Source organism: Saccharomyces paradoxus, chromosome XVI (assembly GCF_002079055.1).
Source record: "Saccharomyces paradoxus chromosome XVI, complete sequence".
Lineage (NCBI taxonomy): Eukaryota > Fungi > Ascomycota > Saccharomycetes > Saccharomycetales > Saccharomycetaceae > Saccharomyces > Saccharomyces paradoxus.
This window is the reverse complement of record NC_047502.1, coordinates 309,052-333,045: the sequence shown is the minus strand read 5'-3', so window position 1 is coordinate 333,045 and position 23,994 is coordinate 309,052. Positions and strand designations below refer to the sequence as shown.

Genomic DNA, 23,994 nt, shown 5'->3' with positions numbered 1-23,994 from the left:
AGCTAGTGGAATTCCACAAGATCAGTAGGAATGGAAAATATTATTTGTAGCATATCAGAAGGATGATGGAGAGCATAAATGCAATTAAGGAACATGATTTCAGATTGGACAGTTGCTGAGAAAAATCACGATCTTGTATTGTCTAAATAGAACTGGTTGTTCCAACAAAGCCTACAATTGAATTTGATGCAGAGACCTTGAATTATAAGAAGCTGAAAGTGGTGTTTGGGATCTTGCGGCCACAGGAGTATGGAACTGTACCGGTGTTGTTATTATACCAACGCTACTTCTGTGACATTTGTTGTTGATTCTACGGTAAGTATCGTATATCACTGGAATATAAGGAACTGCACTCCGTACTTCGAAGGAAAAGTTGAAAGTCACAGCATGATTAATCTTTAACAACAAACGAAACCAACCATGTATTCCAACTGTTTCCAAAATATATAAGAAGTTGGATTCGATTAACATAAAGAAACGGAACTTCTCAGTTGAGACGTCAAGTCGAATTAAGAGAGAAAGTGCCGCCGAAGGCTTGGGTTGGTTAACTGCCATTGCTCACAAGAATAGATTCGTTCAAGATGGAATTACATCTGCAAGACCTATTTCTAACTTCTTGTACGTAGAAAACTTTTATAGATCATAGGTTGAGAGACCTACCAATTCTATGAGCTTGAAGTGTTTAATTATCAAGTGTGCATCGATGGTTTTGCCTATAAGCAACGAAAAATAAATAACCCCGAATATATGAGGGGAAATAATGCCCTCCCACTCATTTAAAAAAAAAGTAAAGATCTTTGACGTTATAGAAAATATTATATATTACTTCCTTTACCGACTCATCAATATCAACCTCTCACAAAATAGAGATAAAGAATATCAACACCACCTGGGCCAATGTCGTTTTTAAAATTCACTTATAGAAACTCTTGGCGATACTATAGCCAGTCCACACGGCATTTGCATAAAATATCTATAAGACAGCTAATAATACCTACATCAATCGCTTTTTATTTGACCCATAATTCAGTTTCAAAACAATATCGTTTGATATACAATGACTCCCTAAAACCGGATCCCAAAGGTGACACTTTCGAAATGGGCCTCTACGTTTCTTCCGAAAACGAATTGCAGGAAAAGCTCATATCCTTCAGGTCGACAAAGATCATTGAATCACCCAATAAACTAATAAGATGTCTAAGGATTCTTTGGTTCGGTTTCAACGATAATGTTGTCGAACCTGTATGCACCATTTTAAGGTTTTTAGAGATTTCTGCCATTTTTTTACCCCTTCTGCTGTTGTACCCCATATCATGGTTCGGTCATAAATTTAGAGTTACGGATACCAATATAACTGAAACTCGAGGTTCATTAATTTGGTGCCAACTGCTGCGTAAAGCATTGGAATTGGCTGGTCCTAGTTTCATTAAACTCGGACAATGGGCAGGGTCGAGAACCGATATATTCTCTCACGCCTTGTGTCATGAATTAGGTAAATTGCATAGTAACGTGTCAGCACACTCTCTAAGCTTTACCCTAAAAAAGCTTTCCCAAGCTTTGAAGGTTGACAAGATTGAAGATGCTTTTGATGAATTTAATCGTACACCAATCGGAGTTGGGTCCATCGCACAAGTTTACGTGGGTGAATTATCTCAGAAGTACATTGATAAATATGATAATATACAAATCGGAAAGGATGGAAATCGCTGGTGTGCAATCAAGATTTTGCATCCAAATGTAAGATCTCAGATCCGGAGAGATTTGAAAATAATGAAATTTTTTGCTGACACAATAAATTGGATTCCGACTATGGAATGGCTGTCCTTACCCAGCGAAGTCAATCAATTTTCCATATTAATGAATATTCAGTTGGATCTAAGAATCGAAGCGTTGAACTTAGAAAGATTCAATGAAAATTTCAAAAATTCTATTCAGGTGAAGTTTCCAAAACCGTTTCTTCCCTTATCAAATAGGGATGTTATGTTCGAAGAGCATGTATATGGCCTCTCCATGGAAAAGTTTTTATCTACGAAAAAGCAAATTGACGATGTTGAACTTTGTAAGAAGGTCAGCGATCCTTTCGTTGACGCGTTTCTACAAATGTTGATTCTTGATGATTTTGTTCATGCTGATCTGCATCCCGGCAATGTTATAATCAGATTTGTCAAGACGAACAAATACGGCACAAACATCATATCCTCCGAACTTGAATCGTTCAGGATAACGCACGCCTTAAGGAGGAAAATAGAGGAAAACCGAGATCAGGACTTTGTTGGAGAACTAAAGTCCGTCTTGACTAATTACACTCCTCAAATATGTTTCATCGATACAGGAATAATTACAGAACTGAATGAAAAAAACAGAATAAATTTCATAGCGCTATTTAATGCATTGGCTCGATTTGATGGTTATAGGGCTGGTGAGTTGATGATTGAAAGGTCAAGGACTCCAGAAACAGCCATTGATAAGGAAGTATTTGCTTTCAAAGTTGAAAAGCTAGTGGATAAAGTTAAACAAAGAACATTTACACTGGGAACTGTCTCAATTGGTGATTTGCTCGACCAAATGCTAAGTATGGTACGGTCCCATCATGTTAGAATGGAATCTGATTTTGTTTCTGTGGTAGTTGCTATTTTACTTTTGGAAGGTATTGGACGCCAATTAGATCCAAACTTGGACTTATTTGAAAGGTTCGTATTTTATGCATTGATTAATGGTTTTGAAGAATAATATTTATTTTTCAAAACCCCTTTTCTTTTACCTATTTTTTTGGTTATTGATTGCTACTAAAGAAATCGTTTTACTAACAAAAATACTCACTCCTTTGTAACTTCTCTTCGTAAACAGTTCGCTGCCTATATTACGTGAATTTGGGTTTAAGCGGGAAGCCAAAAGTCTCTTGAAAGATGCAAGCACATTATCAATGCTCAAGATATGGGTTGGTTTAGAAGTGCGTCAATTAATGCATCTCTCGATGAAACAAATATATGATCTTGTCAGGACTGACCAGCTGTGTCCTAATTATTAATATTCTTTCTTTTTATGCACCTTTTATAATTGCAAATTTCCACGTGTTCGTAAGTGGAGTAATGTTACACACGCTATCTCAAAAATAATAACTCTCCAGAAAAAACGACTGAGCCTATTTAAATGACAGATAAAAATATCGCGGTTGTTCCAGCTTGAAAGTAGGCCAGTGTGGTCATTACCAACTTTTTGTACTCTTTCAATAAAAAACTTCGCCATACTCTTTAAATATCGCCAAGGGAATAAGAGATTTATTTTTAGAACGAGTACAATACATCGAAAGAGAGCGTTGTCTGATAGAAATAAAAAACAAATAACTGTCTTACAAACTGAGATCAATAAAGAGCTGAACTTTTGCCATTAGTGTACTATTAAGCAATAAAGAAACGCAACAAAAACTTAAAAATCAAATAAAAAGGGAGCCCCCACTAAATAACACAAAAATTGCCATTAGTCCTAACTAAGGTGGCAAGATATCAAAGCTGTAACATTTTTATATAATCAAATAATATAAATCATGAAGTTCGGAAAAACCTTTGCCAATCATCGGATTCCAGAGTGGTCAAGCCAATATGTTGGCTACAAGTCATTAAAGAAAATGATTAAGGAAATTACAATACTTCAAGAAGACATATACAGGGCACATAACAAGAATAGATACGATGAAAGCAGGCCGCCGACAAAAATGAGAGACTCGTCCAACAGTGCTCAAAATTATTTGGACTCTCCAAAAATCCAAAAGTTACTCGGGTCATTTTTTTTTGCAATCGACAGGGATATAGAGAAAGTTGACACATTTTACAATTCCCAGTTTGCAGAATATAAGAAAAGATTCGAAAGATTGCTTTCGTCCAATCAATTCAATGAGATAAAATCAACTTTAGCGGTTGATGCCAACAAAGAAGATGCGATAGCACAAACCTTACTCACAAAGGATACGAGGGAGATGAATATGCTTTTAAAGGGAAAGAGTCAAGTCAACCGTGTACCTTATCATAAAGACGACTTGATTGAAATCCAGTCCATCTTGGCTGAGTTAAGAAAGCAATTTAGAAATTTAAAGTGGTATGCAGAATTAAATAAGAGAGCTTTTGGTAAGATCTTAAAGAAACTGGACAAAAAGGTCGGTACCCATCAGCAAACGTCAACCATGGAAACTAGAATTTTGCCGTTACAATTTGCTGATGATTCTCTCATTACCAGAGATTTGAGTTTACTCAAAACCATCTGGGAACAAGTGACTTTCAGGATAAATTCTTACGAGAAGGTGATGAGAAGTACCTCTCCTAGTGCAAATGCTAGTGATAATTCAGAATTCTTCAGGATAATTTGCTTTTTTATAGAGGAAGATGATAGTAAAGGGTTAATTAGAGAACTGACAAATCTATATTCGGAATTATCTCTGATTCCAACGAGAGTTATGATTAATGTTTTGAACAAGGCAGCGATGTCTAAATCGTTGGTATGCATTAATGCTATCTTAAAGATTATTCCGTCTCTAAATGATTCGGAAGATATCAATAGAAGAAATTTTTTCCATCATCATATTATTGCAATTGGCAAGTTAATCGGAAAACAAGAGGTTTCAGGAAGAAAAAGGAAGTCACAACCTTTTAAATACACCAATGGTAAGGGCGAAATCGTGACAAATTTGAGGGCCCTGCATACGACACTATCCGCTCCAGTAGAATCAGACAGTATTGCAGAGGAGGAAAAAAGCTCGGCCTGTATACTCTCTTATATTTTGAACGAATTACCGGTTCATTTGAGACCGTGCCTTTTTCAGCATGATAATTACAAGAGAACGCCCTTGCATTATTCTTGCCAGTACGGCTTATCTGAAATTACGGCATTGATTATCAAGCTAATGAAGGAATGGAATATCTGGAATGAAGTCCCTATTGATGACGTTTCCACGTTCGGAGATGCAGAATCGTTGACACCTTTACATTTGTGTGTGTTGGGTGCCCATCCTAAAACTACAGAAGTTTTATTGCAATCTTTCGATCCGAATGTAAAGTTAAAAAGTTCGAGTTTGTTACATTTGGCCACTGAGTGGAATAACTATCCCCTTTTAAACGTTCTTTTATCTTCGAAAAGATTTGATATGAATCATCAAGACAATGAATTACACGAAACACCGCTTTATCTTGCTTGTAGATTGAATTTCTTCGAGGCTGCTGTGTGTTTATTGTACAATGGAGCAAACCTTGAAATAAGGGAAAAACTTTTTGGCTGGACAGCTATCTTCGTTGCAGCAGCTGAGGGGTTTACGAACATTGTAAAACTCTTAATAGCCAACAATGCAAACTTTGATATTGAGGACGAAGGTGGATGGACACCGATGGAGCACGCTGTATTACGTGGTCATTTACACATTGCTGATATGGTTCAAATCAAAGACGAATTGGTCACACATCCCCATTCACAGTTAAACAGTGGTAGCGAGGAGAAAGAATCATCAAACGAGATTAATACCAGTGAATTAGATGATAAAAATGAAAATGGAAACGGGGTTAATAAAGGATCCTTGGGAAAACTTGCTGGACCAATAAAGTCATATGGACATAGATTCTTGGATAATAATGAATCACTGATATTAATAACATTAGGAAGCAACGATACAAGAAACAAAAGCCCTTCAATTTCGTTGAGCCAAGAAGCACTGGCAAATGTTGTTGGCTTGGAAACAGATTGTGCTTTATCACTAGTAGTTTCATGCACTGATTCAATTGATAGGTCGTCTGTAATTCTAGATTTACCATTGGAGGATAATGTAGATGCAGTAGACTTCAAGGTACCTTTCAAAGTTGATTATTCACACACATTATATTTTGATATCGTGCCAACATATGGAACACGTTCGTTGGATCCTCATAATAAAATATCCTGCCAAAAAAATATTAATAACCACGTAATGGGGAGAGGAGTTTCAATGTTAAATAAGTCATACAGTTCAGTGGGAGTCAATAGAAGCATATTGAATGGTAGTGTGACGGTCCCTATCATTGCTAATCATACGCTGGAGATACTTGGGACATTGAAATTTGAATATATTATCATAACGCCATTCGAACATCCAGAACTGCCCTCGGAAAGGACAGAAACGTACTGGAAGTCTCTAGTGTCCACGCGTGTTATAGGACATAGAGGCCTGGGTAAAAATAACCCTAATAAATCGTTGCAACTTGGAGAGAACACAGTCGAGTCTTTCATCATGGCAGCTTCATTGGGAGCATCGTATGTAGAGTTTGATGTTCAGTTGACGAAGGATAACGTACCAGTAGTTTATCATGATTTCCTAGTAGCTGAAACAGGTGTTGATATCCCCATGCATGAATTGACGCTGGAGCAGTTTTTAGATTTGAACAATGCCAATAAAGAGCACATCCAACGCGGAGCAGGTCACCCATCCCGCCATATAAATGGGGAGGAGACAGCATTACAAAAATATAGAGGGCGCTCGGTAGATGATTCTGACGTCAGTACATTAAGGAAAGCCTGGGATCTACATGACGTTGACCCAGAGGGGAGGTCTAACAATTTTCATTGGTCTAACAATCGAATGAGGCTAACCAAGACGTTTAAGAAGAACAATTTCAAGGGGAATGCTAGGGGACATTCAATAGCTTCGTCATTTGTTACCTTGAAAGAACTATTCAAGAAAATCCCGGCCAATGTTGGGTTTAACATAGAATGTAAATTTCCAATGCTTGACGAAGCCGAAGAGGAGGAGTTGGGGCAAATAATGATGGAAATGAACCATTGGGTGGACACTGTACTAAAAGTAGTTTTTGATCATGCAAATGGTAGGGATATTATTTTCTCGTCATTTCATCCTGATATTTGCATCATGCTTTCGTTAAAGCAACCGGTAATTCCAATATTGTTTCTGACGGAAGGTGGAAGTGAGCAGATGGCTGATTTGAGAGCGTCATCGTTGCAAAACGGTATAAGATTTGCTAAGAAGTGGAATTTATTGGGTATTGTATCAGCTGCAGCACCTATTTTAAAGGCGCCACGGTTGGTACAAGTGGTTAAGTCAAATGGGCTGGTATGTGTCACTTACGGCGTGGACAACAATGACCCGGAAAATGCCAGTATTCAAATTGAAGCAGGTGTAGATGCCGTTATCGTAGATAGTGTATTGGCAATTAGACGTGGGTTAACCAAAAAAATATGAAAAGTAACGGAATATAGTAGTTTTTTTTTTTCATTTATTTTTATTCGTAATTTTATGTATGCATGTGCTTAACTAAAATAAAAAAGAATGCTTATTTTGATAAAATAATGGATGATGATTTAAACTACAATAAGGTTTCACCCAATGCACATCTGGCAATGGCGCAACCTGCAGAGATGGTGTTCGAGACATGAATATCATGAATAGCCAGGTCAGGGTTACATTCAACGATGTCTAGAGCAATTAAATTGCCGGATTCTGCCAATCTTTCTACTAAGAAAAGACCCTCTCTTAAAGTCAGCCCACCTCTCACTGGAGTACCTGTAGCAGGAATGTATAATGGGTCTACACCATCGACGTCATATGAGCACATAATGGGACCTTCACCGTTTGTATCTGGGTGCACGGCTTTCATGGCCATTTCAATGACAGCGTTGATGCCGTACTTGTCGACATGGTACATTGAAAAGGCAGCGATACCTAACTCTTTCAAGATTTTTTTTTCTCCTGCGTCAACATCTCTCAACCCAATATACGCGATTTTCTTTGGGCTTAAGTTGCCTGGAACCCATTTAAGGGACTCGGGACAATGTGGAACGTCTTTGTTTAGGCCCATTAGGAATGACACAGGACAACCGTGCAAGTTTCCAGAGGGTGTACTTTCTATGGTGTTTATATCGGCGTGAGCGTCTATCCATAGAAGGCCAGCATCGGGGTATTTGTCCAAAACCGCGGACACAGTACCTATGGCAATTGAATGATCACCACCCAAGGTCAAGGGAAATCTGTCCGCCTGGACTACTTTCGACACGGAGTTGTAGACCAGCTTAGTGGCTTCGCCAACCAAATCAGCTCTCTTGGCCTTGATACCGTTCGTCATAACAGAGGAGCCCCCAGTGGTGGAGTCCTTCTCCATTTTTAACTTTCCTACAAATTGCGCCTCGTCCATGGAGGGCTCCAACTCCGTAGACCAGCCTAACTCCTCTATGCTTGTTTGCAGACCATGCTTGAGCATGTATTTAGGACCCTTCTCGACACCGAGCTTACCCTGACCACCGCTGAATGGAGCCAGAATGATGGATAATTCGCGGTTTTTGTAGTAGTTGTAATGAGGACCAGTTTCCATTTTTGATAATGTGATATTGTTATTGATGTAGTAGTTATTGTTTCTGCTACCTTTGAAAAGAGATACAGAAGCCAAGAGAAGGGAGACAGTCCTAGATTGTGACAGAAAGAGAGTTGAAAGCTCTGTTTATATATTCTTTTGACCCCTCGGCGGCTACCGCTAAGTGAAAAATTCAGCGAGCGGCGGTGCGCTGTTGATTGCCATTAGCAGCACCGTGCTTTGTGAAGGGCAGGAGCTAGAGACAGTCGGCTAGCCGATATTTTCGCGGTGTCTCGGCTCCTTGAAGGGAATAGAAAAAAACTGTTAATGGAAGGAGCAATCATATGGCGGGAGATCGCGGGTCACGGTGCGGCATCGAAAAAGCGAAGAGCCAGTAGAAATAGAGGTGGGGTTATCAGTTTTGATAGCTAAATTATGACAAACATTGGTGGGTCAGGGATTGCATTTTTGTCGTCTATCCGTGTGAGGTGATGACGTTTGTTTTTATTTCATGTTAGCTTGCTAGGGATAGGGTCCTGTCAAAACAGCATGCCCAGCTTTAGCATTGTATGGTGTTATATGCAGAAGGCCGTCAAATTAATGCATGTTTGGTAAAAGACGGCGGAATGTTATGATGAGAAAATCAAGATTAGTATTTTATCTTTATCAATTGTTGCGTTCCAAGTTCCACTCGTTTATATAAGTTGTTGTCTTAGGCAATCAATATTGCTTCCACAGTTTGCTATAGGGGTTGACAAACGTACGTCCAAGTCTAGTGAAGTAATCAACCGATTAATTTACTCCCACAGTTGAAACGGAATAGCCTTCTTGAACGGTAACGACCATATTGTAGGTAAAACACAATAGATTACCTAAAAGAGTAATTGTTGGCTATATCTGGAACGAACCAAGATTTTGCCACCAAAGCAGTGATCACAAGCGAGATATCTATGAATGATATATTTAACGGAACTAAAATACAATAAATTGGATATATAGAAAGAGAAAAACATCTTTAATGACAATTACTGGTAGGCAATAAATTCATATGATTTGGCAGCGCCGTGGCGCAGTGGAAGCGCGCAGGGCTCATAACCCTGATGTCCTCGGATCGAAACCGAGCGGCGCTAGATTATTTTTTTCTCTTTCTTTTTTCAAGCCGGTGATAGTATATGAAATTCCGGTGGGATTAGGTTTATTATTCCCGGTTACATACATAATTTTTGAAATGGTTCTTTTCTTCTTCTTTCTCTTGATTATTGATGATTTATATACTGGGGAAGGCAACAGAGTAGAACCCAACATCCTTTAGTTTCCTTAAAAGTCTTCACTCAAAGAAACCGATTGTAAAACAATGAGTCACTTTGGTACGGCAGATATTGTTTCCGGTTCAGAAACACCGCCTTATTCTGGAGTAAGTTACCAGGACGCTCAGGATGACAATACCCATCCACATTCATCAGACGCCGGCGCAGAAAAATTCAGTGTAGGCAGCGGAGGCAAGCCCCATACTGAATCCTCGAGAAGCGATGATGAGGATTCTCAAGCGAAAACAAAAATGGTGGATAATATTACTATCTTGAAATATTTATTGGATTCTCTATCTGGTAGAGACAAATTAGCAAAAATTATCAAGTATACTCTGGATATATTGAAACTGTTTATCGAAAAGTCGAAGAGAAATTTAACTGTTTTGGATCCTTCTGTATTAGCCTACTATACCAAGATTTTGAAAAATTTGACTTTAAAAGTCGCACTAAGGCATCCAATCACAGTGATCAAAGTTCTTCTACTGTCTCTTCTGGGAAATTTTGACAGGAAAATTGATTTTATCAGTCAGCAATTAAGTACTTTCAGATACATTTTAAGGTTTGGCGGCACACCCTTCAGAGTGTTCAGCCTCTTAGGGAAATTTAATAAGACTAGAAAATGCAACTTTCAAATTGACCAAATTAAGAAAATATGGTTTAATGAAGCTTCATTAAGAGAATTTTTGGATTTATATTATGGTATCTTTGATGAATTGGACCTCCTGTACAAATTGAAAATATGGACAAATAAATCGTTCTACTCCTTTGTCAGTAGACAAGAGTCTTTTGCATGGCAGTACGACATTCTTTTAAGCTTAAAGGACCATTGGCTGAACCTACAAAGCCTACAGAAAAGGCAATTAGAATTGGAAGTGCAACTAAAAGTTCAAAACAACGCATTACTACTATCACCTATACTGATGCATCAGGCCCAAAATGACGATGATTCACAATCGCCAATTAGGAAGCAGTTGTTATGTGACCTAAACGTAAATAACAACGCAGAAATGTTAATACACAGGCAACTAAAGGCTATCAAGGATGAAAAGACCCTCGTTTATTTAGACATTGTAAGATTATCGTTTGACTGCATGGCCAACACATCCGACATTCTAAATTTAAAGACTCCAAAGGGAACGTATGCCGTTTTGTCCCTGGGATCAGGCTTAACTGGGCTGGTTAAACTTTGGATAACAGCAAAGAGGTCACTTTGCTCTTCAAAAGATTAGTACATATATATATATATATATATATATATATATATATATGGCCAGTAATGTTTCACCTCTGCACTTTTACTGTTATTCAAATTCTTTAATAAGGAAGGCAGTTTGGCGTTCAGTTTTTATTTTTTTTTCCTTTCCTCTTTCATGCCATTGGGGTGGCGGTAGCCATTCCGTTTCAGGGTATGTTTATTCTGACACTTTGATGCAGATCCAAAAAGGTGCAGTGTGGAGTACAAAGAACTCCTTCTTATATATTATAGATAAAACCTAAACGTACAAGCCAGTAGACTCTAAAAAACAATGATTACTTCAATTGACACCGTGGATGTAACTTACTCTGTCAAACCAAGGATTTTGGTGCCTTATAAAACCCAATGGGAAGTTGCCAGTCATCTTCCAGAATATCGCAAAATGGCTGAAAGGGTAGAATTTTACAAATACGAGATGACCACAAAGGATGATTTTGTTGCTTTTTTGAAAACTCATAGAATAAACGGCTTTTGGATCACCGAGGAATTTTTCAGTGTATTAGGAAATCCTTCCAATTATATTGAGTTCTTCCCCTCATCTTTGAAAGCTATCCTTGTACCATGGGTCGGATGCGACTTTATTGATGGTAAGTTGCTGAGAACCAAAGGCATCATTTTATGTAACATTGGGCCACACGCTGCTGACCACGTCACAGAATTGACTATTTTCCTAGCGATTAGCTGCTTTAGAATGACTTCATTTTGGGAATATTGCTTCAAATATGTGGAAAATGGTAATGTTGAACAGTGTAAGAAATATATTTCTAGTGAGTCATATAGAATTGTTACGGATAGATTCCATGGTCAGGAAATGAAATTTCCCTTTAGAACCGACAGCCGTGCGTCTGAAAAAGATGGGAAAGTGGTAGATTTGACAGATAAATACACTGTTGGTGGGAAATTCATGGAATCTCCAATGAATAAGAAAGTTTTAATCCTGGGGTTTGGCTCGATCGGCCAAACCATAGGGGCCAACTTGCAGAAAGTGTTTAACATGAGCATCGAATACTACAAAAGATCAGGCCCCGTCCAAAAGAATTTACTGGGTTATAGCGCCAAATACCATTCTGACCTGGATGATCCAAATACTTGGAAGAATGCCGATTTGATCATTTTGGCCCTGCCTGGGACGGCATCTACAAACGATATTATCAATCGTGAAAGTTTGGCCTGGTGTAAAGATGGTGTCAGGATAGTTAACGTGGGAAGAGGCACGTGTATAGATGAAGATGCGCTATTAGACGCTCTTGAATCTGGAAAGGTGGCAAGCTGCGGTCTTGATGTGTTTAAGAACGAGGAAACAGGTGTTAAACAAGAGTTACTTCGTAGATGGGATGTCACAGCTCTGCCACATATTGGCAGCACAGTAGCTGACATGATCATAAAGCAGACACTCATCACCCTCGTGAACGTGCGGGACATATTTGTCGAGGGAGGTGAAGGTAAATATGTGCTCAACTAAACCATCATTCATATTACAAAAGTAGCATCTCAATTAGAATCACATATGTGTATACATTGCTCTTTATACCATAACTCTAGGAATGTCAAAAAATATATGGCGAGGGTGAGATTGGAAAAAAACGCGGCCGTTTTGTAAAGAACAATAATTGTCTGACAAGGTAAAGTACAAGATAAGAACCGTTTTTATTGTGCGTATTGGTATGTTCTTTAAATGGATTCTCCAGATTGTTAGATAGATCAACGATATAGCCATTTTAATTACCATTTACTTTTGTGTCTTAGCTTTGTATCTAGAGGTTTTTTCTCTTTTCATCTTCGTCCTTGCCTGCCTACCATTTTCCCTTTTGTTCGAATTCGTGATTACATCAGACATATACGACACCGAATTTGTTGAAATACTGGCTACTAGGAGTATCTGTTTATATATTCTAGGATAAACTCGTACTCAGCCAACAGTACGTAATGACAGACAATCTGACGACTACACATGGTGGTAGTACCACCCTTGAATTGTTAGCGCAGTACAATGACCACAGGTCCAAAAAGGATAAATCAATAGAACATATAGAAAAAGGAACATCTTCAGAAAAGGAAAAAAAGCCTTCTTACGATGAAATCTTCACGGAAAATATTAAGCTAAAACTACAAGTCCAAGAACATGAGACTGAAATTGAGAGTTTGAAAAAAGTCATTGATATTTTGCAAAAAAATAGGGAAGCTTCCCTAGAAGTGGTACTGGAGCAAGTCCAAAATGACTCAAGAGATTCATATGTTGCTGAACAATCATTTGTGTTACCTCCGAGATCTGCTGAAAGGAAAGCACATATTAAAAGTCTAAATTTGCCAATACCGACATTGTCTCCTCCATTACAACAAGGTTCAGAGGTTGCACTCGAAACAAGTGTAACGCCCACAGTACCCCAAATAGATGTTACATCGAATACTTCAATAAGTAGGAAACATTTACAGAACATGATACTAAGCGAAGAAATAGAGGCAAGTAGTAGCTTCTCATCTCCCAAAATTGTTAGTAGATCTGTTTCAAGTCCTACACAAATACATTCGGAACAGTTGGCCAGCCCGGCTGCTTCAGTCACTTACACGACGTCTAGGATAACTATAAAATCGCCCAACAAAGGTCCCAAATCTCCATTGCAAGAACGTTTGCGTTCGCCTCAAAATCCCAACAGAATGACGGCTGTCATCAACAACCATTTGCATTCTCCATTGAAAGCCAGTGCCTCTAATAATTTAGATGAGCTGACCGAAAGTAAAAATCAACAACTACCTAATAACTCGATACAAAAGAATGACCGCGCTTATTCTTCTGTAACATCCTCTGCATATACCACTGGAACCCCTTCTTCAATAGTCAAAAGCCCATCACCTCTTTTGGAAGTCAAAGAGGGCGAAAACAAGACTTTGGGTTTCTCTCCAGCATCCAAGGAGAAACTTGATGACTTCACCCAATTACTTGACTCATCATTTGGCGAAGAAGATCTAGTCAATAATGACGTTAAAGATCCCGTGTCTATAAAATCCAAGATGAATGAATCTTTACCTCCACCTCCAGCACCTCCAACTTTTTTTTCACCTACTTCTAATGGGAATATGAAAAACGCTACCCCTCTATCAAGTCATTTGGCTTCTCCGGTCATCTTGAATAAAAAGGATGACTCTTTTGGTTCAAAATGCGCAAAAAATTTGAAGAAACCTCCATTAACTTCTTCGCTTCCCAACTCTTCTACAAAGTTGTCTACAGTAAATCAAAATGCCTCTCTTTCTCCAAACCCTCCTGCGGAAAGTTCGTCAAAACAAAAACAATCTGTAGAAGCGGCATCCATCCATTCAACCAATACCACGAATACATTTGGCTCAACGCCCCAGGGTTCCTTGAAGACATTCAGAAGACCTCACGCAAGTAGTGTAAGCACAGTGAAGTCTGCCGCTCAAAGTCTTAAATCGGATATTCCATTATTCGTTCAACCAGAGGATTTTGGTACCATCCAAATTGAAGTATTGAGCACACTGTATAGGGACAATGAAGATGATTTATCAATCTTAATTGCAATTATAGACAGAAAATCCGGTAAAGAGATGTTTAAATTTTCAAAATCCATTCATAAAGTCCGCGAATTGGATGTATACATGAAATCACATGTCCCTGATTTGCCATTGCCCACGTTACCTGATAGACAATTGTTCCAAACTTTATCACCTACAAAAGTCGATACGAGAAAGAACATTTTGAACCAGTATTATACAAGCATATTCAGTGTCCCTGAATTCCCACAAAATGTTGGCCTAAAAATTGCTCAATTTATTAGTACAGATACAGTAATGACACCTCCAATGATGGATGATAATGTGAAAGATGGGTCGCTTTTGCTGAGAAGGCCAAAGACTCTAACAGGTAATAGTACATGGAGAGTTCGATACGGTATCTTACGTGATGATGTTTTACAATTGTTTGACAAAAACCAGTTGACTGAGACTATCAAATTGAGACAATCTTCCATAGAACTTATCCCCAATCTTCCTGAAGATAGATTTGGGACGAGAAATGGGTTTTTGATTACTGAGCACAAGAAAAGCGGACTGTCAACTTCAACAAAATATTATATTTGTACCGAAACGTCGAAGGAACGTGAATTATGGCTTTCTGCGTTTAGTGATTACATTGATCCTTCACAAACTTCATCATTATCTAACTCGAGGAATGCAAACGAGGTAGATTCTGCGTCTCACTTGAGCGTGGGTACACATCATTCCAAATTTGGAAACGCATCTACCTCATCAACCGAGACTCCATCGTATGTCACTGATTTGACGCGAGAATACAACAGTAATAACAGCATTAGTAATAACAACAGTTACACGGCTAACAGCGATGGTATTGACTCAAATTCATCCTCTTACTCTAATTTCCTCTCAAGTTCAACCACGGATGAGGAGAAAGATAGCAGGAGAGCCAAAATGAGAAGTTTATTCCCATTTAAAAAGTTAACCGGCCCAGCGAGCGCAATGAACCATATAGGTATTACAATGTCAAATGATTCGGATTCTCCTACATCTCCTGACTCTATCATTAAGTCTCCAAGCAAAAAGTTAATGGAGGTACCCACTTCATCGAATTCTTCTCCAGTGCCGCATTCATCCACTACAATATTTGGCTCGTCACTAGAAACATGTCTAAGATTAAGTTCACATAAGTACCAAAACGTTTACGATTTACCGAGTGTAGTCTATCGTTGTTTAGAGTATCTTTATAAGAACCGTGGTATCCAGGAAGAAGGTATATTTAGACTAAGCGGGTCCAGTACAGTTATCAAAACTTTACAAGAAAGGTTTGATAAAGAATATGATGTGGATTTGTGTCGCTACAATGAAAATATTGAAGCTAAAGATGATGAGACGTCCCCAAGTCTTTACATTGGTGTGAATACTGTGAGTGGATTACTGAAATTGTACTTGAGAAACTTGCCTCATTTACTATTCGGTGATGAGCAATTTTTGTCGTTTAAAAGGGTAGTTGATGAAAACCATAATAATCCTGTTCAAATATCATTAGGATTTAAGGAACTCATTGAGTCTGGCCTAGTTCCCCACGCTAATCTATCATTGATGTATGCTCTTTTTGAACTGCTGGTAAGGATTAACGAGAATAGTAAATTTAATAAGATGAATTTGAGAAATTTATGCATCGTATTTTCTCCAACTCTGAATATTCCAATTAGTATGCTTCAACCATTCATCACCGACTTTGTGTGTATATTTCAAGGCGGAGACCCAGTTAAAGAAGAGGAAAGGGAGAAAGTAGATATACATATTCCCCAAGTTTGAATAGTCTAAAATTTTAGAAATGTAACGTCACCAATAAACTTTTAAATGACTTCAAATTATAGAAAGACGGTGTCATATAAGGAGGCTTTTTTCTTCAACGATATTTTTGTAATAATAGAAAACATGTAAAGCTAATAGAGCTTATAGAGTGACTATCTTTTTATTCCTCATTTTTTATTTACACAGCTAGATAATACAATTAGTTTACAATTAATTAAAGAGGATAGAGAGAAAATAAAGTTTGGCCAAACTAGTTGAAGGGGAAAAATTAAGAAGAAAAAACTAAAAATTAAAAACACTAACTATACAAGGAAATATAAAATAGAAAAATTGTGTTATGTAATACAGTAAATTGATAAAATGCGTGATATCTTTAGGGGTTTCAAGACAACATTATATATGCAATATCACCATCTTCCACCACTTCTTGTTGTATGTTTTCTTGAAACATGAGAAATCATTGATATATCACTATCATCATAAGTTGGCGCGTTTGCGTTTTGAGGTTGTCTTATGCGATGGGGTTTCGTATTGGAGGGAATTTTATACATTCCATTGCTTTGTAGACGGCGTTGGTGTGAGTTTTTCCAGTTTTTTTCCTTTAGCTCCTGGTCTGGTTCATCATCACCTTTTTTTTCAATTTCCAGGGTTTCCAAATGTCTAGAGATGTCGTCAATGGTAATATCTTCCACCGTGCGATTGAAAGTCTTGTTCAATTCCTCGTCGTAAACATATTCCTCATCTTCATCCTCACTGGAAAATTCTTGTTGCAAAAACGGAATTTGAGTTTCAGCAGCTCTATTATTTGATGAGAGCTGCTTGACCTTGGCTTCGCCTCGAACTTCTTTTTGTTCCTGCTTTTCCATGCTTCTCGGTTTGTTTTCATGAGATTCTTCCTCTGGCGAAGCGTTGCTTCTATGGGATCTGATTATTCTTTGAGCAATCGTCGACGCCGATGCTGGTCCGACAGTAGCCTTTAGTAAGGAATCTGATGGGGCGGCGCTTAGTGCGTCTTTGAAGATTATATCATCGAATTCCGGTATCATTGCTCGTCCCAGCCTGATGACTTCTTCAGCCCATATTCTTATGACATCCTTTGCTCTTCTTGTCTTGTAGGGTTTCCAAGCTGGTTTACAACCACGAACAATCTCTTTAACGACTTGTTCGGACCCCCATTCTTTGACCCAATCCTGGTTTTGCAAACCGATCAGATGCGCGAAGACACCAGAACATATGGCTTTATCAGAATAGCCACCCTCCATTAAGGACAAAACCTTACCATGACAGTGCATTTGTGCTAATTTCAATGCATCTTTGGTAAATGTTGTGTAGAAACTTGTAGGAACATTGACACTATGCCTTTGCATTGAAGTTTGTTCAAATTCTGATGCATCGAAACCCGCACTTATAACTACCAAACCTTTGAATGGTTTCCCCTGTTGATTCATTTCTAGTTTTGCGCTCCTGAAGAATTCATCTGCTTTAGCAAATAAAGTTCTATATTTTGTTCTGTATAATACATTGAATTCTTCTTCTGTTGTCCATTTGGATAAGTGAATATTCCAGATGTTTAGGTCATGAGAGTTCATGATACAAGTAGATGCGTTTTTGATGTTTTCCTTTGTAGCAAATCCTGACTCTGTTGGAAATGAATTTATGTCATGCATGGAAAAATAGCCGACCTTGGGAAATTCGGCGAACTTCTTACCAAAATCATCATAAGATGAATTTTCAGGCTCCTCTTCAGGTTTAAAACCGGCACGCTTCCAGCAAATATCTTGAGTTCCATCACCATGGTGTAGATCAAAATCAAGTACGACGATATGCGTGACGTTGTAAGTGTCATACGCATATTCTATGGCTACATGCGCATTGTTTAACAGACAGAAGCCGGATGGTGTGGCATAGTGGCAATGATGACCAGGAGGCCGTATAGCCACAAAAGCTCTGTTACTAATATGTTCTGCAGATGGGCCTTTGAAAATCGAATCAACACCAGTTTCAATGGCCCCAATCGTTCCCTGCAAAGCTTTGATTGTTTTTGAGCTCAAGTAGATATCACCTGAGTTCCACGTGTCTGGGACTTCGATTTCGCCCTTTAGCAGTTTAGCATCTGCCGTTTGACAAAGCTCAATTAACTCAGCCGGCCAGCTACTACCATGAACTTTGAACACATGAGGCGCCATCAATGAACCTTTTCTTTGATGCGAAGATTTCAGGGTGAAAAGGGATGGATACATAGTAATCGCAGCTGATATACCCATCGAACTTGCTAATAATCTTTCTGGTCGTTCGACAATGGTTTTCTTGTACGATTTCGTTACCCAGTCCCTCGGAAACACATGCTGTAAAGAATAAGGAGATAATACAACAACTGCCTTTGCAGACTCTGGTATTTGTGCGGCCGCTCGAGCTGCCGATATTACATTAGGGTTATTTTGAACAAAGGCCTGAAATTGCTTGTAGAATCTTTCCAATGGGTCTGATTGTTTGGAAGACATATTATATTGCGAGAAGTTCTCTTTTTACTTCCAGTACCCTTTTTTTTTCGTTATATTTTCAGCGACTTAAAAGCTATGAGAGAAAGTGAACTCGATCAGCTTCACACACACAAAAAAGGAAATCCGTAGTTTAGAAAAGAACTAGTTTTGCAGAAGGGAAGATCAGATAATAAATCAAGCGATAAAAAATTTAACAGGAATGTATTATCCAATTGAGAGAAGATCGTAAACAAAAGTTGATCTTTCATATCTAAAGGAAAGAGCAAAATAATATTATCCCTTGACCAGTTGTTTACAATTTTTGAAACTTTCTGAACTTGTTGTTTACATTTCTAAAAACAAAAATATAAACACAAGTAGGGTAACAGTCACAGACCTAAGATATCTAGGTTTTCCTAAGGAGAGTGTTTAGGACGTTATGGACTTTATAAGGGTATATAAAAATTAGCCACCAAGTTATATAGGTTATCAAGGGTTTTATGCGGCTATTTTTGCCTATATTTTTTCCTTTTTCTTCCTTTTTTTCTTTTTTTCCGCTGCTATCGGTAAGAATTTCCTTTCTTACTGGAACGAAATGGACAAAACTCAATCACGATTGAAATTTTTCCAGTCAACAGTTTCGCATAGACGATGCCCAGCCGATTCTTTTCCCTTTAATTGATACTAAAAAATTGATTATTCATTATTCTTCTCTTATTGATGGGGCTGCCTTTCTTTTTCGGTCTTAACTTCATGAATATTTATATATCTATTTTTCTTTATTTAACAGGAAACAGTTTTCTAGTGACAAGAAAGCGTAAATTATATTTACTTCACCTTTAAAGTATTCATTTGTGGAATACGGAAAGAGCAAAAATAAGCCAAAACTACAATACGCCAAAATGACTGCCGACAACAATAGCGTGCCTGATGGTGCAGTATCTAGTTACGCCAAGTTAGTGCAAAACCAAACACCTGAAGACATCTTGGAAGAATTTCCAGAAATTATTCCATTACAACAAAGACCTAATACTCGATCTAGTGAGACGTCAAATGACAAGAGCGGGGAAACCTGTTTTTCTGGTCATGACGAGGAACAAATCAAGTTAATGAACGAAAATTGTATTGTTTTGGATTGGGACGATAATGCTATTGGTGCCGGTACCAAGAAGGTTTGTCATTTGATGGAAAATATTGAAAAGGGTTTACTACATCGTGCATTCTCTGTTTTCATTTTCAATGAACAGGGCGAATTACTTTTACAACAAAGAGCCACTGAAAAAATCACTTTCCCCGACCTTTGGACTAACACATGTTGCTCTCATCCATTATGTATTGATGACGAGTTGGGCTTGAAAGGTAAACTAGACGATAAGATTAATGGCGCAATTACTGCCGCAGTGAGAAAGTTGGATCATGAATTGGGTATTCCAGAAGACGAAACCAAGGCAAACGGTAAGTTTCACTTTTTAAACAGGATTCATTACATGGCACCAAGCAATGAACCATGGGGTGAACATGAAATTGATTATATCCTATTTTATAAGATCAACGCTAAAGAAAACTTGACTGTCAATCCGAACGTCAATGAAGTTAGAGACTTCAAATGGGTTTCACCAAATGACCTGAAAACTATGTTTGCTGATCCAAGTTACAAATTTACGCCTTGGTTCAAGATTATTTGCGAGAATTATTTATTTAACTGGTGGGAGCAATTAGATGACCTTTCCGAAGTCGAAAATGACAGACGAATCCATAGAATGCTATAATGAGGCATCAATAATATAGGCTAAATAATAATAATAATAGATTTGTTATCATAGCAGATTAGATGTAAAGTGTTTAATTTCAATTGAATAGGAATAAAAATAGGCAACGAGAACCCCTATTACTAATGTAAACTTTTTCTTTCTTTATTTATTTACAGAACTCTGAATATACATTAATTGTGTCATTTCTTTTTTTCAATTTCCCTTAATTATATTCAAAAGGTTGTTAGCCTCTTGGATGTTTCCCACTGATGGTCGGCGGGCCCTTCTAGCAGTCAGCGGTTTATAGATTGGTCTCTTATTGAAAAATTCTCTGGTCTTGTCATTTTGTGGCTCCAGTAATCTAGCGTGCATTGAAACAGAACCGTTTTTCTCCATGGATGCCTCCAAGATCTCAAACAAGAACGTTTTCATTCTGATGAAATCTCCCATAGAATTAAAGGAATTGGGTGGAGATTGGAAAAATACCACATCGGCAACAAACCCACCAATAGCTGCCAGCCATTTATTGTCGTTGTTCTCCTTAACAACGTTCAAGACTCTACCGGGGACTACAGTCCTCTGAATGACACCGTTTGGTGAATTTTTCAGCTTTCCCGATAAGCCGTATGATAACCCACCTGTACCTATGATCTCAGTGTTAAATTTATTATTCGCTTTTGTCTCCAACTTTTTGTTCAGAAATTTCACGACATAGTCTTCCAGCTTATTGGAATTTAGTTTCAATTCATCCGGATGATTTTCCACCAACCATTCTTTGAATTCATTTTGAAACGACCTGATTAGTGCTGTTATCTTCTTCAAACGCTTTTCCATCGCAGCAGGCGAAATATCTGCATCCCCTTTCATTTCTTTGAATAAGGACAATCTAGCATCGGATTCATCCTCAGGACGTGATATGTCCTTGAAAAATGGATTTTGTCTGCCTATATTAGATACAATTGGTACTCCCATTTCCTGAAATCTTAGCCTATTCCATTGTGTACCGCCTCTAGGTTCGAATGTTGTGATTCTTTCTAATGTGTCCAAATCGTTGTACACCAAATATCGAGATTTAATTTTTGAGGGAATAGCAGATTTCAACCCCCATTCTTGTCTGTATAGCGTCGAAGGCTTTGTTTCGATGATTTGATGTGTTGGGTGAAATTTTTTACCGGTGTATGTCAACGGTTTATGATTGTTCGCTACTTGAGCTATTCTCGACCGTCCAAGTAACTCTGCCAACGTCATTTCGTAAAACAAAGCAAGAGAAAGAAAATCGTCAAATCTGCCTCACCAAGGATTGTCGTAGATGTCCGTATGGGGGGTTTTGTCTTCATTATGTCGTCTGTTCGTATTGCTTCTTCAGTTCTACATCTACGTTTTTCATCCTTTGATTTCTCAAAACCAATATCACCATTGACGTAAATGTTACCCCGCGAGTTATTTTTTACAATTTTTAAGGGAAGGTCAATTAAGGTCATCTCAGAATTGATGCCGTTATTTTGTAACAAGGATTTTTATAATTGCAAAGGATATTGGCACTATCAGTCAAACGATAACAAAAAGAACCAATCATTTTAAGTGAGATTTATTACAAGAAAAATGGCAGACTTGCCTCAGAAAGTAGCTAAATTAAGTATCAACAGCAAAGAAAATGGTGATGATGGCGGCAAACCCTCGTATGTCCCACCACATTTAAGAAGTAGGGGAAAACAAACATTTGAGGGAACTATCACCAAAAAAGAAGAGAAGGCCCCAGGTGGAGATTTTTTTAGGCGTACCGGAAGGCAAGCTGGGGACAATGGCGGTTTTTTTGGCTTTTCTAAGGAAAGAAATGGAGGAGCGAGTACAAACTATAACCGCGGAGGCAGCTCAGGTGGTTACAAGTCATCTGGAAGCAGATGGGTAGATGGCAAGCATATACCTGGACCCAAGAATGCGAGATTAGAGGCCGAATTGTTTGGCGTACATGAGGATCCAGATTACCATTCATCTGGTATCAAGTTTGATAATTACGATGATATTCCCGTAGACGCGTCTGGTAAAGACGTTCCCGAACCAATATTAGAGTTCAGCTCTCCTCCTCTGGATGCACTGTTAATGGAGAATATCAAACTAGCTGGTTTCAACAAACCTACTCCAGTTCAAAAATATTCTATTCCCATAGTTACCAAAGGTAGGGATTTGATGGCATGCGCCCAAACAGGTTCAGGTAAGACAGGTGGGTTTTTGTTTCCGCTGTTTACGGAATTATTCAGATCTGGTCCCTCCCCAGTACCTGAGAAGGCTCAGAGCTTTTATTCTAGAAAAGGATACCCATCCGCTTTAGTGCTTGCACCAACTAGGGAATTAGCCACCCAAATTTTTGAAGAGGCAAGAAAATTTACGTACAGGTCGTGGGTTAGACCATGCGTCGTCTATGGTGGTGCGCCAATCGGTAACCAAATGAGGGAAGTCGACCGCGGTTGTGACTTACTGGTGGCTACTCCAGGGCGGCTGAATGACTTATTAGAACGTGGAAAAATTTCTTTGGCCAATATCAAATACCTTGTCTTGGATGAAGCAGATCGAATGCTAGATATGGGGTTCGAACCACAAATTCGCCATATTGTTGAGGAATGTGATATGCCTTCCGTTGGAAATAGGCAAACCTTAATGTTTTCTGCCACATTCCCGGTAGATATCCAGCATTTGGCCCGCGATTTCTTAGACAATTACATCTTTTTGTCTGTAGGAAGAGTTGGCTCCACTTCAGAGAATATCACGCAGAGAATATTATATGTGGATGACATGGACAAAAAGTCTGCGTTGCTAGATTTACTGTCTGCGGAACATAAGGGATTGACATTGATCTTCGTTGAAACGAAAAGGATGGCCGATCAACTAACTGATTTCTTGATCATGCAAAATTTTAAAGCTACAGCCATCCATGGTGACCGTACACAGGCTGAACGTGAACGCGCCTTATCCGCTTTCAAAGCTAACATAGCTGATATTCTGGTTGCAACAGCTGTAGCAGCGAGAGGTTTGGATATACCGAATGTCACACATGTCATTAATTATGATTTACCCTCCGACATTGATGATTACGTTCACAGAATCGGTAGAACAGGCCGTGCCGGTAACACAGGTGTGGCTACTTCATTTTTCAATAGTAATAACCAGAATATTGTGAAAGGCTTGATCGAAATTTTAAACGAAGCTAACCAAGAAGTTCCCACGTTTTTAAGTGACCTGTCAAGACAAAATTCAAGAGGCAGTAGAACTAGGGGAGGTGGAGGTTTTTTCAATAGCCGTAACAACGGTTCAAGGGACTACCGTAAGCATGGGGGAAATGGCTCCTTTGGAAGTACGAGGCCAAGAAATACTGGGACATCGAATTGGGGTTCTAGCGGAGGTGGATTTAGAAATGATAATGAAAAAAGCGGCTTTGGAAATAGCAATGCTTCATGGTGGTAAGCAGAAATAGAGTAAGAGTAATTCAAATATAGAACTCCTTTAATTTTTTTGCTTTTTTTAAAAAAAAAATTTTTAATCCCTTCGTTTACTATCCAGAAATACGTTTTGTGCATCTAT

The 23,994-nt window shown here is 38.4% G+C and overlaps 10 protein-coding genes and 1 non-coding gene across 11 annotated transcripts; 8 read left to right on the top strand and 3 right to left on the bottom strand.

Moving 5' to 3' along the window:
• Positions 1-897: 897 nt before the first annotated feature.
• CQD1 (Cqd1p) lies at positions 898-3,028 on the top strand (the record flags this gene model as incomplete). The annotated part of the gene is made up of 2 exons (XM_033913767.1): positions 898-2,690; positions 2,848-3,028. 2 exons carry the CDS (start codon positions 898-900, stop codon positions 3,026-3,028), a joined length of 1,974 nt encoding a protein of 657 aa, XP_033769658.1.
• Positions 3,029-3,544: 516 nt separating this feature from the next.
• Positions 3,545-7,210, top strand: GDE1 (glycerophosphocholine phosphodiesterase; the record flags this gene model as incomplete). The annotated part of the gene is made up of 1 exon (XM_033913766.1): positions 3,545-7,210. One exon carries the CDS (start codon positions 3,545-3,547, stop codon positions 7,208-7,210), a length of 3,666 nt encoding a protein of 1,221 aa, XP_033769657.1.
• Positions 7,211-7,334: 124 nt separating this feature from the next.
• On the bottom strand, positions 7,335-8,336 carry CAR1 (arginase; the record flags this gene model as incomplete). Its single annotated transcript, XM_033913765.1, has 1 exon — positions 7,335-8,336. One exon carries the CDS (start codon positions 8,334-8,336, stop codon positions 7,335-7,337), a length of 1,002 nt encoding a protein of 333 aa, XP_033769656.1.
• Positions 8,337-9,373: 1,037 nt separating this feature from the next.
• Positions 9,374-9,445, top strand: SPAR_Ptrna3M. The gene has a single exon. It is a non-coding gene; the product is annotated as a tRNA-Met (tRNA).
• A 224-nt stretch (positions 9,446-9,669) lies between these two features.
• Positions 9,670-10,854, top strand: PEX25 (Pex25p; the record flags this gene model as incomplete). The annotated part of the gene is made up of 1 exon (XM_033913764.1): positions 9,670-10,854. The coding sequence occupies one exon, from the start codon at positions 9,670-9,672 to the stop codon at positions 10,852-10,854; it is 1,185 nt and encodes a 394-aa protein (XP_033769655.1).
• A 297-nt stretch (positions 10,855-11,151) lies between these two features.
• Positions 11,152-12,342, top strand: SPAR_P01570 (glyoxylate reductase; the record flags this gene model as incomplete). The annotated part of the gene is made up of 1 exon (XM_033913763.1): positions 11,152-12,342. The coding sequence occupies one exon, from the start codon at positions 11,152-11,154 to the stop codon at positions 12,340-12,342; it is 1,191 nt and encodes a 396-aa protein (XP_033769654.1).
• Positions 12,343-12,806: 464 nt separating this feature from the next.
• Positions 12,807-16,187, top strand: BEM3 (GTPase-activating protein BEM3; the record flags this gene model as incomplete). The annotated part of the gene is made up of 1 exon (XM_033913762.1): positions 12,807-16,187. One exon carries the CDS (start codon positions 12,807-12,809, stop codon positions 16,185-16,187), a length of 3,381 nt encoding a protein of 1,126 aa, XP_033769653.1.
• Positions 16,188-16,594: 407 nt separating this feature from the next.
• On the bottom strand, positions 16,595-18,688 carry HOS3 (histone deacetylase; the record flags this gene model as incomplete). The annotated part of the gene is made up of 1 exon (XM_033913761.1): positions 16,595-18,688. The coding sequence occupies one exon, from the start codon at positions 18,686-18,688 to the stop codon at positions 16,595-16,597; it is 2,094 nt and encodes a 697-aa protein (XP_033769652.1).
• Positions 18,689-19,569: 881 nt separating this feature from the next.
• IDI1 (isopentenyl-diphosphate delta-isomerase IDI1) lies at positions 19,570-20,436 on the top strand (the record flags this gene model as incomplete). The annotated part of the gene is made up of 1 exon (XM_033913760.1): positions 19,570-20,436. One exon carries the CDS (start codon positions 19,570-19,572, stop codon positions 20,434-20,436), a length of 867 nt encoding a protein of 288 aa, XP_033769651.1.
• A 195-nt stretch (positions 20,437-20,631) lies between these two features.
• Positions 20,632-21,666, bottom strand: MRP51 (mitochondrial 37S ribosomal protein bS1m; the record flags this gene model as incomplete). The annotated part of the gene is made up of 1 exon (XM_033913759.1): positions 20,632-21,666. The coding sequence occupies one exon, from the start codon at positions 21,664-21,666 to the stop codon at positions 20,632-20,634; it is 1,035 nt and encodes a 344-aa protein (XP_033769650.1).
• Positions 21,667-22,020: 354 nt separating this feature from the next.
• DBP1 (putative DEAD-box ATP-dependent RNA helicase DBP1) lies at positions 22,021-23,877 on the top strand (the record flags this gene model as incomplete). Its single annotated transcript, XM_033913758.1, has 1 exon — positions 22,021-23,877. The coding sequence occupies one exon, from the start codon at positions 22,021-22,023 to the stop codon at positions 23,875-23,877; it is 1,857 nt and encodes a 618-aa protein (XP_033769649.1).
• Between the last annotated feature and the right edge of the window lie 117 nt (positions 23,878-23,994).